The sequence below is a fragment of the Lasiodiplodia theobromae genome (assembly GCF_012971845.1).
Source record: "Lasiodiplodia theobromae strain AM2As chromosome Unknown scaffold_40, whole genome shotgun sequence".
Lineage (NCBI taxonomy): Eukaryota > Fungi > Ascomycota > Dothideomycetes > Botryosphaeriales > Botryosphaeriaceae > Lasiodiplodia > Lasiodiplodia theobromae.
In genome coordinates this window covers 1-13,321 of record NW_023336520.1, presented here as the reverse complement: position 1 = coordinate 13,321, position 13,321 = coordinate 1, and the positions used below count along the sequence as shown (strand labels likewise).

At 55.2% G+C, this 13,321-nt stretch overlaps 5 protein-coding genes across 5 annotated transcripts; 4 read left to right on the top strand and 1 right to left on the bottom strand.

Annotated features, from left to right (window-relative positions):
• Positions 1 to 3: 3 nt before the first annotated feature.
• On the top strand, positions 4 to 1,720 carry LTHEOB_10571 (Leucine rich repeat domain protein; the record flags this gene model as incomplete). The annotated part of the gene is made up of 3 exons (XM_035507231.1): positions 4 to 251; positions 315 to 563; positions 616 to 1,720. 3 exons carry the CDS (start codon positions 4 to 6, stop codon positions 1,718 to 1,720), a joined length of 1,602 nt encoding a protein of 533 aa, XP_035367181.1.
• A 939-nt stretch (positions 1,721 to 2,659) lies between these two features.
• LTHEOB_10570 (uncharacterized protein) lies at positions 2,660 to 3,343 on the top strand (the record flags this gene model as incomplete). The annotated part of the gene is made up of 1 exon (XM_035507230.1): positions 2,660 to 3,343. The coding sequence occupies one exon, from the start codon at positions 2,660 to 2,662 to the stop codon at positions 3,341 to 3,343; it is 684 nt and encodes a 227-aa protein (XP_035367180.1).
• A 1,925-nt stretch (positions 3,344 to 5,268) lies between these two features.
• Positions 5,269 to 6,372, bottom strand: LTHEOB_10569 (Endopolygalacturonase; the record flags this gene model as incomplete). The annotated part of the gene is made up of 1 exon (XM_035507228.1): positions 5,269 to 6,372. One exon carries the CDS (start codon positions 6,370 to 6,372, stop codon positions 5,269 to 5,271), a length of 1,104 nt encoding a protein of 367 aa, XP_035367179.1.
• Positions 6,373 to 9,834: 3,462 nt separating this feature from the next.
• On the top strand, positions 9,835 to 10,437 carry LTHEOB_10568 (Peptidoglycan-binding Lysin subgroup; the record flags this gene model as incomplete). The annotated part of the gene is made up of 1 exon (XM_035507227.1): positions 9,835 to 10,437. The coding sequence occupies one exon, from the start codon at positions 9,835 to 9,837 to the stop codon at positions 10,435 to 10,437; it is 603 nt and encodes a 200-aa protein (XP_035367178.1).
• A 774-nt stretch (positions 10,438 to 11,211) lies between these two features.
• LTHEOB_10567 (MFS transporter) lies at positions 11,212 to 13,257 on the top strand (the record flags this gene model as incomplete). Its single annotated transcript, XM_035507226.1, has 7 exons — positions 11,212 to 11,577; positions 11,631 to 11,724; positions 11,782 to 12,151; positions 12,221 to 12,361; positions 12,426 to 12,511; positions 12,582 to 12,797; positions 12,923 to 13,257. 7 exons carry the CDS (start codon positions 11,212 to 11,214, stop codon positions 13,255 to 13,257), a joined length of 1,608 nt encoding a protein of 535 aa, XP_035367177.1.
• Between the last annotated feature and the right edge of the window lie 64 nt (positions 13,258 to 13,321).

Here is a 13,321-nt window from a genome sequence, read left to right as displayed (position 1 = left end):
GCCATGTCGCGCGACTCCAGCCCGCCGCTCCCGGATCTCGAGCCCCCAAGCTCCCCTCCGCTGCTGCCGACGACGTCGGCGTCGCGCAAGAAGCGCGCCCGCTCCCAGTCGCTGCATGAGCACCACCACGCCAATGACTCGTCCAACCACACCTCCAGCGACCCCTTTGTCTTCTCCAGCGATGACGCCGCCGACGATGTTGAGAACTACAACAGCCCCGCACGCAAGAAGCGGCAGTACACAGGCACATGGTTCGCACACGGCCACACGCCAAAGTCCGACCGGACAAGCCCAGCTAAGGCTGAGTTTTCCAGGAACCAAGACAGTGGCGTCTGGCTGCCCAGCGACTCGTCGGATGACTCGCTGATTGAGAAGCTGGCCGCCGCCAGCACTGGTCCACCCCTGTTCGGCCAGGTCCCGCGCCTCAGCGCTCCCAGCGAGCCTGACGAGCTTCCCGTCGCGCGTCCTGTCCACGTGCCGGAGCCGCGCTCGACAGAGCACGCCGTTGCTCATGCAAAGGTGCACGAGTGCGTTGAAGAAGGAAACGAGAGAGTCGATCTTTCGTGAGTTGCTGCGACTATAACGACTTGTGTACGGGGCTTCTGACTGCGATAGTGCCCTGCAATTGCGTTCCATTGCCGATGATCTTCTTGAGCCCCTGGCCCATCTCATCAGGCACCCTAAGGTCGGCGCCGAGGTCCCGTCCGAGGAAGCTTATGAGCCTTTCACTCCATCGCTGCAGCTGTATCTCTCGAGTAATCAGCTGCGCAGCTTGCCGGGAGCCCTCTGGGAGCTGGAAAATCTCGGTGTCCTTAGCCTGCGCATCAATAAGCTGACTGAACTATCTCCAGCCATTGCTAATCTCAAAAACTTGAAGGAGCTCAACCTGGCCGGTAATAGGCTGCGCTGGCTACCTTGGGAGCTCTTGCAGCTCGTTCCGCCAAGGGGAAATTTGACACGGCTGAGCGTCTCGCCCAATCCATTTGTAAGGGGCCTTCGCACTTATCAAGGATTTGATTTGCCTGCCGATCCGGTGAAGATGCAGCAGGTGGTAGACGGAATGAAAGCGGCTTTGGAAGAGGATGAGTTTGAGGATCACGATGAGAAGCAGAAGCTGGTCTGGACACTGAGGCTTCACGAATCCGTGCTCCAGAAGATGCGGGAGGAGGCAAACTCGGCCGATGGAGGTTCCTCGCCGCAGGTGCCGTTCAAGCCTCCGGTGTGGAAGCAGGAGCCAATCTTCATCGCTTCGACTTCAGTCTCTCGCATGGACTTCGACGGCCGTCTTCTGTCTGGCTCGCCCCAGAAGCCTTCCTCCACCTCCTACGATGTCACTTCCTTCCCCGTTCCTTCCGTCGGACACACGCCTGCCGATGATCTCCCTACGTCGGCTTCCCGAGTCCCTTCCCTCTTCGAGCTTTCCCTACGTTCCGCCGCTCGCGCCGTACCCAATGCCGAACTCCTCCATGACCTCTTGCCTGTCGATACCCCCGACCCCGTCCTCCGCGCCCTCGACGATGCCGTCAAGGTTCAGCAAAACGGCGGGCAGCAGTGCTCCGTCTGCAAGAAGGAGTATATTCTCCCGCGAGCTGAATGGATCGAGTACTGGCACTACGTACCGGACTCTTTGGTCTGCTCCGGCGACGACGCCTTCCTGCCGTTCCTGAGGAAGGCGTGCAGTCTGGGCTGCGCGGCTTCAGTGAGGGGAGGGGAGATCTGATGAAGGACACGGCACTTTATTTCTTCTTTATTCCTAAGGCGGCTCTTGCTATTTCGCTCCCTTGTCTTATACGACTTGTATACGGATGGATCTGTAATTGTTCTTTTGGGTATCAGGGCGTTCGCGGAGGAGGGTGAGTGTACTGGAATAGTACTGGTTGGGTTAGCCTGGCGTTGGTGGGTTGCTTTGGACTGGGTCTTTTGACCACAAAAGAATTATATATTCTTTTATTGATACGCCTGATGGCGGTAAATTCTATCATGTGTTGCTCGTCATCCCCCGGCGAGATGTCCGGCAGGTTGCTTTAAAACCAGAGCCTGGTTGCGAGCCGAGTGTATTATTCAAAATCAACGCTGCAAGGGGTCACAGGTATAAGATTAAAATCCACACGATCCTCACCACCTACGACAGTAGCTAAGGTAGTAGTAGAAGTGGAAATGGAGGCGAAAAGCAGAGGAGATACGGCGAAACGAAGAGTTCATGCCGCATTGAGTAGCCAAGAAATGGTGTCGTATAGCGGGAGGAGTTGTGCTACGAATTAAAGCCGCATTACCAAATAGAGATAGAGTTTTACGACGAGCTATTACGAAGAAGAAAGAGAGAAGACGCGTCGTGTAGAACCGCGCGAAGCTAAGGGCTAAGAAGGTAGGTGCAGGTCGCTGACGTACCTACCACACCCACCACCAGCTCTCAGCCCTCAACTCCCGTCTCTCGGATCCTCTCTTACACCATCAACAACACTCTTTATCGCCGCACACTCGTTACTTCACCATCCACTCTCTCGCTGCTTACTTAGCCCCCAAGGCCCCACCGCTGTTGGAAGCGTCGCCGCTCGCTCTCTCACTGCTCACTTGGAAGGCCCCATTGCTACTGGAAGCGTCACCGCCTGCTCTCCCGTTCATCGCTTGCCGCTCTTCCAATCTCTACTTGAGCTTCGCCATGTTGCTCCGCAAGCGCCCTCCCGTCTCACGCAACTACGCGTACGACTTGGAAATTGAACATTCTGGCGACGAAGGTCACTACATCATGGACATTGATTCGTCCTCGTCGTATGGTGACAGCCAGTCCGAGGCAGATGCTACGGATTTCGACGATGAGCTTGAAGGGTTAGACACCAGACCTTCACGGAATATCGCTGGCGATATCGAATACGACTACATTCTGGATGATGGACTTTCAGAGAACGACAACGGAAGTGATGAAGTCGGAGAGAAAGAGGAGAGGAAGGAGAGAAAAGCCTCTAATCGCCCGAGATACACGGCTTATACGGGCCACGAATTTGACTACATCCTGAATGACGAACTTGAAGAGAACGAAGATGGCGAACCTGCATCTGTTCGCATTACGAAGCACAAGCGCCGGACGTACAGTATATTGACGTCAACTGAAGGATTCAACCTCGGCATTGAACGTTTCTTTACTCTCCTACTGCCGTCACCTGAGCTTGGAATTACCCGGGCGCATCTGAAAGATGACCTGCTGTATATCGTGGATCGTCTCTGTGCCTTCGCTACTACGACTCCCATCTTTGTTAACCCGGAGCTCGCCTTATCTGCACCATCCTCACTGGTAGGCGTGAATCCATCTCTGGCCTGGGCAGGAAACATCTATATCTTCTTTTAAGACGTGACGAGGCTAGGCAAAGAGGCTTTCGTTGATTCTGTTCTTTCTCGAATGCCGCTGGAAGTGTAGATGCTTCTCGGTTCCCGGACGTACACTGCAAACGACATATGCAGTCTTCCAGCATTTGACCTCACCGATGGAGGCATCTATTGCGATGTCATTCAAGGACTGGTGGTTGGTCTAGAGTACAACTGGCCAGACGGTGTGCACGTCGGATCGGCGGTTACTTTCTCGCTACGATTCGCAACATATCGAAACACGAAAACCGGGAAGAGTGGTCGAGAACGCTCGAGACGTTGTCTGCATGCCGCTACCTCCTCACCAGACGCGGTTATGAATCTCCGGGCTCTGATGGTGTTTGAGTAGTCAGAGATTGGCACGGCTATGTTCTCGGTATGCGAGGGCTTATGCATGATCCTATTGCGTACTGTCCAAGACAACAACTTCCGGTCCGAATAGGTGACTGGAGACTCTCTGCAATTGTTCAGTCATTGCGTTCCACCGACGCTTCCAAGTCCGTCGTGGGAGGGCCTGAATACCACCTTCTCGATGAAGCAGGGTATTGGCCGCCGGAGAAACTGGCTTAAGCACTGCTGCAACTGTGGGATAAGCTCGTCCAAGTTCGTCTATGCCCAGGTTCAAGGTCTTTTCTACGCGTCCTATTGGTGTTCGCGGTGTTATCTATACTTCCACGACACTGGCCAGATTCGTCCACCGGAGCTCATCAAGAAGAAGTCGACCCCAAGACCTACTAGGTGCCCTGACTGCAAGGAACCCCTGAGCAAGTTTCAAGGACCGCTGGCGGTGGGATTGTGTACGCGAGATTTGGATATGCCATGGATGCAAGACTTCGGCAGAAAAGCCAAAGTCAGAGAGAGTTCTCCTTCGAGCCAAGATCCCGAAACCACGCCGATGCCCCAGCTTTGCTTTAGAAAAATAACACACGTGGGTAGTTAAAAATTCGACATTCTCGTCCGGACGATAGCTTCAACTACCCATGACATGAGCAAAAATAAAAAAAAACAAATTCACGCCGCTAGCCAAGGACTGCGAGAGGGGACTGTAGGTGGGCCCCTTTCCAGCATGCGCACAGGACACCATCCATCGGATCTACACGACGGCGGCCAGCAAATCCGACCGGTACAAGCGGAACGGAAAATCCGGCAACGCAGCGGCAACAACCGCTCTAATTTTTGGCCGTCACAAGAGATGCGCGCGCGTCTATTTATTATAGCCAAGGACCAGAGGGTGTGGGGGCACAGGTTGTTTGATCGACCGAAGCTTGTCCTCGCTTGTCTCAGCTCTAATTTGCAAGTCGGAACCTTCCCGGAACGTAAAGCTTGGCGTTGAGGACCTGCCCAGTTGGGGAATGTCGTATTCCACGGGTAGGTCGGCACGTAGATGTTTGGTGTTTTGGGAGGCGAATGTTTGACGCCACAATATTTGTTTTGCTAGATTTCAGGCGAATGAAGAGACGTTTGATGAGCGTGGGTTTGTCTTCTTATCTACAGGGGGGTCTCGCAGCCGAAGGCTAGCGTGAAGAATAGTAAGGCCCCAGGCATAACTATACCCCAGCTATTTTCTTAGAAAAATAACATATGTGGGTAGCTGAAGCTATCATCCGGACGTGAGTGTATGATTATTAATTCGACATTCTCGTCCGGACGATGGCTTCAACTACCCATGACATGAGCAAAAATCCACGCTAGCCATCGGCTGCAAGAGGGGGGCTGTATCACTGTGCTGTGGCATGGTTGGAGGGGTTTTGTAGGCGATGCACGGTTTCAGGATTGGTGTCACGTTCAAGATGCATGGGAAAGCTTTTTTGTATGCGCTGCACGCAGCAAATCGCTCTATTTGATTAGAAGCGTGGTAAAAGTCAAAGTATGTACAGAATGTAATAATGGTCATATGACGCGCACCGCTTAGCAGCTGAGACCGGAGCCGCTAGGGATGTTGGAGCAAGTCTTCTTCTTGGAGCCGCCGGAGATGGAAACTCCAGAGGTAGACCAGTTCGAGCACGAACCCTTTCCGCACAGGATGTACTCGTTGATGCCGCTGGACTTGACCGTGCCCTTGATGTTCTTGAGGGTGAGGTCGGTGATGGGGACTCCGGTCGTGGGCGTGCCGGTAGGAGAGCCGTTCTTGTAGTCCTGCTGGATAACGAGGCCGTACTTTTCGATATTCTCCAGGGTGATGTTCTCGTAGGTGACATCAGAGACAGAGCCGGTGGCACCGTAGACGGTCTTGATGCGGACGCCGTTCTGGGAGTTCTTGATGGTCGAGTTCTGGACAGTGACACCCTTGACGGTGTTGTCGCTGCGGCCACCGACGGAGCCGATGGAGATGCCGTGGCCACCAGAGCAAGTGCCGCCGATGAACTTGATGTTGGTGCCAGAGTTGATGGCAAGGCAGTCGTCCTGGTTCTGGATGTTGGCGTTGCTGATGGTGATGTCGGAAGAGCTGCCGACATCGAAGGCATCCGTGTTGTGGCCACCGTTGGTCTTGTCGCCAGCCGAGTTGTCGATCTTGATGCTGTCAAGGGTGAGGCCCTGGGAGCTGTTGACCGAGAAGCCCTGGACGGGCGTGTTCTTGACGTTCAGGCCCTTGATGGTCGACTTGCCCTTGAGCGAGTGGGCGTAGAAGAACTTGGGCTTGGTCTTGCCACCGTTGGTGCCCTTGCCGTCCCACCACTTGGCGCCGTTGCCATCGATAACGTGGCCAGAGGCACCGGTGACGGTGATGTCGGTACCGGAGACGGAGATGAGGGGACCCTTCCACTCCTTGTAGCCGAAGGAGGTGGTGCCCTCGAAGATGACGTGGGTGCCGGTCTTGAGCTTGGTCAAGTCAAGCGTCTCGCCAGCCGGGACGGCGATGTTCTTGAGGGTGATGGTGCTGCAAGAACTCTTGCCCTTGATGGCGGAGGCGGCATCGGTGAAGGTGCAGCTGGCACGCTCAGCGAGCTCGGTGGGAGCGGCGGCAGCGAAGGCGGCGCCGGCGCCGAGAAGGAGGGTGGAAGCCTTGACCATTTTGAAAGAGTGGTAATTCGTTCAACGAATGTGGAGTTGCAAAGAGCGAATGCTGGAGTGAGAAGGAGAGAATGAATGTAGCGATGGAGCGAAAACAGGACTCTGGGCGCCGTCGACATGGACTTTTATACCAGCACAGCTGGTGTGCAGGTTGCTGCCGACCTCGTACCGTGATACAGACGCCATGAGGACTAAGATTGCTAAGACCAGATCGGCGCATGGATGGTGACGCACGGGACCGCACCGACAGCCGCTTGCCTCTCGACTTGACTGCCTTCCGCCCCTCTTAGCGAAATGCGGCGCCAGCTTCTCGAAGGTCCGGCGGAAGGCGGCGCCACATGACGGGAGGGGCGCACACGTTGTGATGGCATCTCTGTCGGCCACGCAGGAGAAGTTCCACAGGCGACGGAACACGGCAGGTTGCTCTGCAGACAAGCTCAACGACGGAAGCTTGGCTTGCCGGTGCCCCTTGGCATGAGGGAAGGGAGAGCTGGGTGTTTCCAGAAGTCAGGCGAGGAGCGGGGCGTGTGCCACAAGGGGAAGCGGAGAGCGGTGACTTGCCGAAGGGGGAGCGGATTTTGGCCGGGCGGCGGGCGGGGCGGAGCGGTGATGGGTGGTTTGGTGGCGGGCGTTTCAATCTCGCGAGCCGAAGAAGGCGCTGCGCCCGTAACAGGGTCGCCCACGGCTCCGAGCAGGCCCCGCATCTGCGGCAAACCGATCAACTTGAAACGCTGGCCAAAATGAACAACCACGACACTAACGATAAGCAGGGGGAGTCAGCAAACATGCGGTGCCGCTCATTGCACGGGAATACATAGGCAAGTAGTAGTATAGGGCTGATGCAGGCTCCTAACCATCGGAATTATCAACCGGCGGAATCCATGCCGTTCATGGCTGCGGTTGCCGTTACCGATCCCTCCATTCTCAGCGGCTTCAGACGATGCTGTTCGTGATGCATCCGTGCTCCCCGGTCCATCGTTCCACGGGCAGGTTGTGTGTGCCTTTCAGCCGACTTGGCGGGCGAAGGGTGGTAAGACGCATCGCCCGCATCCCCACAGCGGAGCCTGCCGTATTCCAGAATACTATATTCTAGGGGTGATGGCAAATGTACCGCTCGTTTACAATCTCCACGGAAGTGCTGGCCCATCGGTCCGTCTCAGATCGGACCATTTACAGCTGTTGCCAAGTCGGATTCCGGCCGCAGCGAAGCTCAAGGCTTGTTTGGACCCCGGAGCATCATCAGAAGTGGTGGCCGACCCCGACAGGCACCCGCGGACTGCGCGGTCATGACTTTCGTGACTGAAGCTTGCGCGAATAGTGGACGCTTTTTCAAAGCGAAGAGAATGGCTGATAACTTCTCAAGCGTATCCAATTGAGCTAGGTGGCTCATCTGCCAAGGTGCCTGTTCTCTGACAAGTTACATCAGGGACAACGGGATCGTTGCGAATGCCAGAACAAAATAAAGTACGGGGAAGGATGTCCAAAAGCGATAGTGGTCTCGTTCAACACAGAAGTGACGGCGGAACCGATGTTGTTGGGTCGTAGAGTTTCTGTGCAAAACATGATGGATGAATTCGCAAGAATATAGACATTCAATGGCTCGTTGTCTCAACAAGTAGTTTGAGCTTGTTGTTGTTGTTGTTGAGTATTGGGTTTTATTGGATGTAAAAATAGCCCTGAAGCTAAAGTGTTGTTGGCTAGTTGCCTTGGCTGCCTCGCTTAAACCAAACCTTCGGCCGACGTCCGCGCAAAACCTACCCGACATCCCCACTGCCATGACCTTGCCATCCTGCTCCCTTCAAGTGAGACTCCCTTCCCAGCTCTTTTTGAGTTGCCTTTACCTCTTGCAGACCCGGTTCTCGCGTGGAATCCGCAGTCTCGTCTCGTCGTCAGCGGGCACCCCATTCCACAGGAAGCCCTTGCAGAATTTTTCGCGCGCGTCAACATCTCGGCGCCTGGAAGGCAACGTGTCCCACTACCCCGCATCTTCTTTGCTGCGCTATCGCACCCCTTTCACACCATCCCCCGCCGTCCTGCGAACGCACAACAGCCCAAGCTGGTCTGGACACCCACCACCTCACGATTATATTTCCTCCAGCTCCGTCCTCATCCATCAACCTCCGGAGATCCCAGATCTCCGAAGTGGCTATGATTCATAGGCACTTTGGCGGAGTGGTTAACGCGCTGGCCTGCTACTTTCGAGATGGAAGCAGCTGTTAGCCAGTTCCTTCGGGAGCGTGAGTTCGAATCTCACAGGTGTCGCATAATACCGAGGAATCATCTTTTTGCCCTCCGCGGGCCTGTTGTTTTGCGGGTCTGTATGACTGACTCCACTCGTTTTGCTGCCGGACGCACGCAACATGATGTCACGGATCGATCGGCAAGCCACGGCTGCGGGGTTAGCCGATCCATACGGCCACCAAGCATCCACTACCTAAGGCCGCTCAAAGCTGGTACTGATCGGTTTTGACTCATGCGTCGGCGCCAGCAAGCGCCTCCCAGGCCTCTCAAGCCCGCTCTAGCCAAGAATCGCAGGAGCGTCAATCTATGTGGCGCATCATAAAGGGCCGGGTACTGCCCGTCTCTTTTGCCAACATTCTCTTCCGAACATCTGGCCGAAGCGTGTTCCGGTTCTGACTCAATTACTCCGCCGGTAAGGTATTTGCCAAGAGCATTGCTTTACGATACTTCCCAGAACACAAGATTGCCCAGGACCGCTGTGTCCGCAACATGTTGTGTTTACTCCTGCTCAGTTTGGTTGAGACGGCCAGCGCCGTGGCAATGTTGGTTCGATTCTCTTGCGCTCAGAATACAAGACCGCTCTTTTCGAAGTATCAGTGTTTCTTTCTACGAGAGGAAACCGCAAGCGGCAGTCTAGCTATTCTTGTCCGCCATCGGTCGTGCTTCGTAGCATCGCGACTCAAGGCTAATTGCACACTCACGTATCCGCGCAACAGTGTCACCATTAGTCCTTTTTCGGCAACTTTATGTTCGCTTACGCAGGGTGCTGACAGGATTAGCCCTCGACCAAACCTTAAACTGACTCCATTCACCGAAACTGACTAAAATGCCATTGAATACGCAGGCTAAAATTCTGTGAGCAATCTTAGAAACGATGTCTCTTCTACATCTCATCTATCACTCACACCAAAACCCCTGTCTTTTCATTTCTTGTCTTCCGCACTCATCCGGTACCGCGTAAAAACCGTGACCTCTTAAATACTTTTGCAGGCCATCGCAATACCTTCGATACATCCTCTGTACATTCTTTTCGTCTTTCAGGATTCAGAACCTCCACACTCCTTAACAAGCCGACTTCCATTAAAATGCTTTTCAAATACATTCTTGCCACAGCGGCAGCTCTTCTGGGATCTGGTGCAGCAGCACTGCCAGGGGCCCAGCTGACGGCCCGCCAGCGTAAAACCCCCCCACCCCCCCAGCTCGCCACATCTGTTTCCAGCGATGCTGACATGTCTTGCAGTGTGCAATGGCACCATTACCCTTGATAGCTCGACCCAGCAATACGTCATCCAATCCGGAGACACCCTGACGACCATTGCGCGCCAGTTCAACCGCGGCATCTGCGATATCTTCTATGCGAACAACCTCACCAACCCGGACGTCATCATCGCCGGCAACACGCTCGTAATTCCCCCGCAGGTGTGCTTCCCGGATAACACATCTTGCCTGGGGTCAACTACGCCGACGGCCACGTGCATTCCGGGTGGACCGGGCTTCTACATTGTGCAGAGCGGCGACACGCTGTCGGCCCTGTCCACCCTGTTCAACATCACCCTCGACTCGATTATCCAGGCCAACCGCCAGAACATCCCCAACCCGGACTTGATTCAGATTGGCCAGGTCGTTAACATTCCTGTGTGCCCCGGTACACAGTGCAACATCAGTCCTTACACAATCAAGGCCGGCGACGTGTTCGTGAAACTCGCCAAGCAGTACCTGACGTCGGCAGGCCAAATCCTGGCACTTAACCCGGGAGTCAACCCGAACACGCTGCAGCCTGGCCAGGTCATCACTTTGCCGAGTTATTGCGGCGTCATTCCCTGATTCTCCGGCCCCAGAGTTGACGGCAGTTGGACAGCACCGGCACATCACCTGAAGAGGACTGCCTCCTAAGTGGTAGCCCTATATTTTCTACGGCCTGTTGGATTCTTGCGGAGCTGAGTGTGGGTTGTGGGTTTAATATTGAGATTTAATTTCTACACATGTATTTCTAAGACGTTGCTCTTCTTAATTGGTGGATGGAAGCGGGTCTGTACCAAGTTGCGGTAAGATGCAGCAAGCGTTAGCCATTTTAAAAACCAACGAATCGAGGACGGCTATTGTGCGGACAGCCCAAGGTTATCGGAAACGAGCCTCTGAATACATGAAATGACATGGGCCAACTGCCAAGACAGGTTAGACCCACCAGCTTACCCCAGCTTTCCCCCTCCCACTTTTGATCCACGGTGGTTGAGTGGTCGCCGCGCGCCAAGGCTTCGTTATCTCGGCCATCTTGCTCGGTAGTAAGCACCAACCCCTGTCTCGGTACACGGCCTTCTGAACGCTTCTCGCCTCTTGTGCGGCGCGGCAGACTTGGGTCTCCCATTTCTTATCTGTATACCACCTTGGCAACCAAGCTATCTGGACCGCCAAGCTCGTTCGATTGCCCCAGATGCAACCTATCTGCCGATACTCTCGGGATTCCCAGCCGGACTTCTGCGAAAGTACGCGTGTTGCATAGCTGTATTTAAGAGCGGGGCTTGGTGTGGTGCTTGACCCGCCGTGGATTCAGCTTGGATTTCTGCGTCACTTGTTTCTCTTCTCCTCTCCTCTCGAACCATGACCTCGACGTCCGATCCGGCCCACATCGTGGCTGAAGCCGACGTACGCGCGTCGCTGGACAACTCGCGCAGCAGCGACGAGAAGGCCGTCGACGAGAAGAAGAACATCACCGCCGCGGTTGACGAAGACATCGAAGTCGTTGCTGTCTATCAGGATGGCGACGAGATCCGCGAGTCGGACTACACGGAAGAGCAGTACAAGAAGTTGCTGCGGAAGATCGACAGGTACCTGCTGCCGCTGATGTGGTTCTGCTACGGCATCCAGCAGACGGATAAGACATCGCTCAGCACGCAGGCCATCTTCGGCCTGCGCGAGGACACTGGCCTTGTGGGGCAGCAGTACTCATGGCTGACTACCATCTTCGTACGTCGGCGCATCCATGGGGCTGGAGGAAAGATGGGCTAACATGGATTCAGTACATTGCCTATCTTTGCGGAGAGTTCCCATCCAACTTCCTGTTGCAGCGCTGGGCTCTGGGCCGGTCGCTCAGCATATACATGCTTTGCTGGGGTGCGTAAATCACGAACCCGTCTCTTCCCCCATGCCGAGACTGACATCCTAAACCAGGCGTCTGTGTCATCAGCATCGCCGCCGCGCAGAACTGGTCCCAGCTTATGGCCATCCGTGCGCTCCAGGGCTTCTTCGAGTGCACAATCTCTCCGGGGTTCGTGCTCGTCGTTGGCTCATGGTATCGCAGAGAGGAGCACTCCTCACGCGCTCTGTTTTGGCAATCGGCCAACGCCGGCTTCGGTATCATCGCCAACTTGGTCATGTATGGCATCGGCTCGCACGCCGAGAAGTACGGTGGCCTGGCACCCTGGCGCTGCATATCGCTTTTCTTGGGCGGCACCACCATCGTGTTGTCGTTGATCTGCTTCGGCCTGCTCGGAAGCCCGAAGGAGGTGCGGTGGATGACCAAAGAGGAGAAGCGAATGGCGTAAGTCCTTTCCCCATACGTGCGCTGGACGCAAGAACTCCAAACTGACTGTTCGATTCTCCCGTAAAGCGCTGCTCGCATCCTTAAGAATAAGGCTGGTCGTGACGTCACTGGCGTCAAGTGGTCGTGGCCACAGGTTGGAGAGGCTTTCCGTGATCCGCAACTGTGGTTCAGCATGATCAACGCCTTCCTTTCCTCCGTGCCCAACGGGTATGTTGTCTCGTCGGATCCGTAACAACTTCCTAGGCTACAGGCTGACATCACCATGTTCAAGCGCTTTGACAACCTTCGGAGGAATCATGTACAAGTCCTTCGGCTTTGAGGAACTCCAAGTCCTCCTGATTGAGATCCCGCGCTCCGGTATGTCTTTGACTTACCCTTCATCTCTGCTACATTCTCACTGACCTGCAATCCTCCTCTTCCCCTACAGTGGCATCCCTGGTCATCTTCGTGATTGTCGGCATTTACACGCGCAAAGTGGCCAACCGCCGCATGTACATCATGGCCGCTGCCACAATCCCGCCTTTCATCGGCATGCTCGCCATGGCGCTGCTACCCAACACGTACGAGAACCGGTGGGTTAAATGGGGCATGTACTTCATGACCGTACCCTTTGTGCTCTCCCTCTTCCTGGCTTGGACATTAAGTAAGCTTTACCTCCTTCGTCCTATCCTTTTCTCTTATGGAGCATCCTCCACACACACACACACACAGACAGCGAAAAAAGAATCCAGGAAAAAAGAAAACACTGAAAGCTGACGTCACACCCAGTCCCCTCCAACGTCGCCGGCCGCACGAAGAAGACCATCATCTCGTCGGCCACCTTCCTCGGCTACTGCGTCGGCAACATGTGCGGCTCGCAGATCTTCAAGGCCAAGGACGCGCCGCGCTACATCCCCGGCACCATCGGCGCCTCCATCGCCCTCGGCGCCGAGTTCGTCCTCATCTGCGCCTGGCGCATCTACTACGTCTGGCAGAACGCCAAGCGCGACCGCCTCGCCCGCGAGAGCGGCGTGAGCGCCGAGGAGCAGGAGACGGTTGGCAGGGAGATGGGCGAGCGCGACGTCACCGATTTGGGAAACCCGCATTTCAGGTACACGACGTGAGAGAGAGAGAGAGAGAGAGAGAGCCAATGAGGCGGGACGCGGTTTTTTTTTTTTTTTTGGGGGG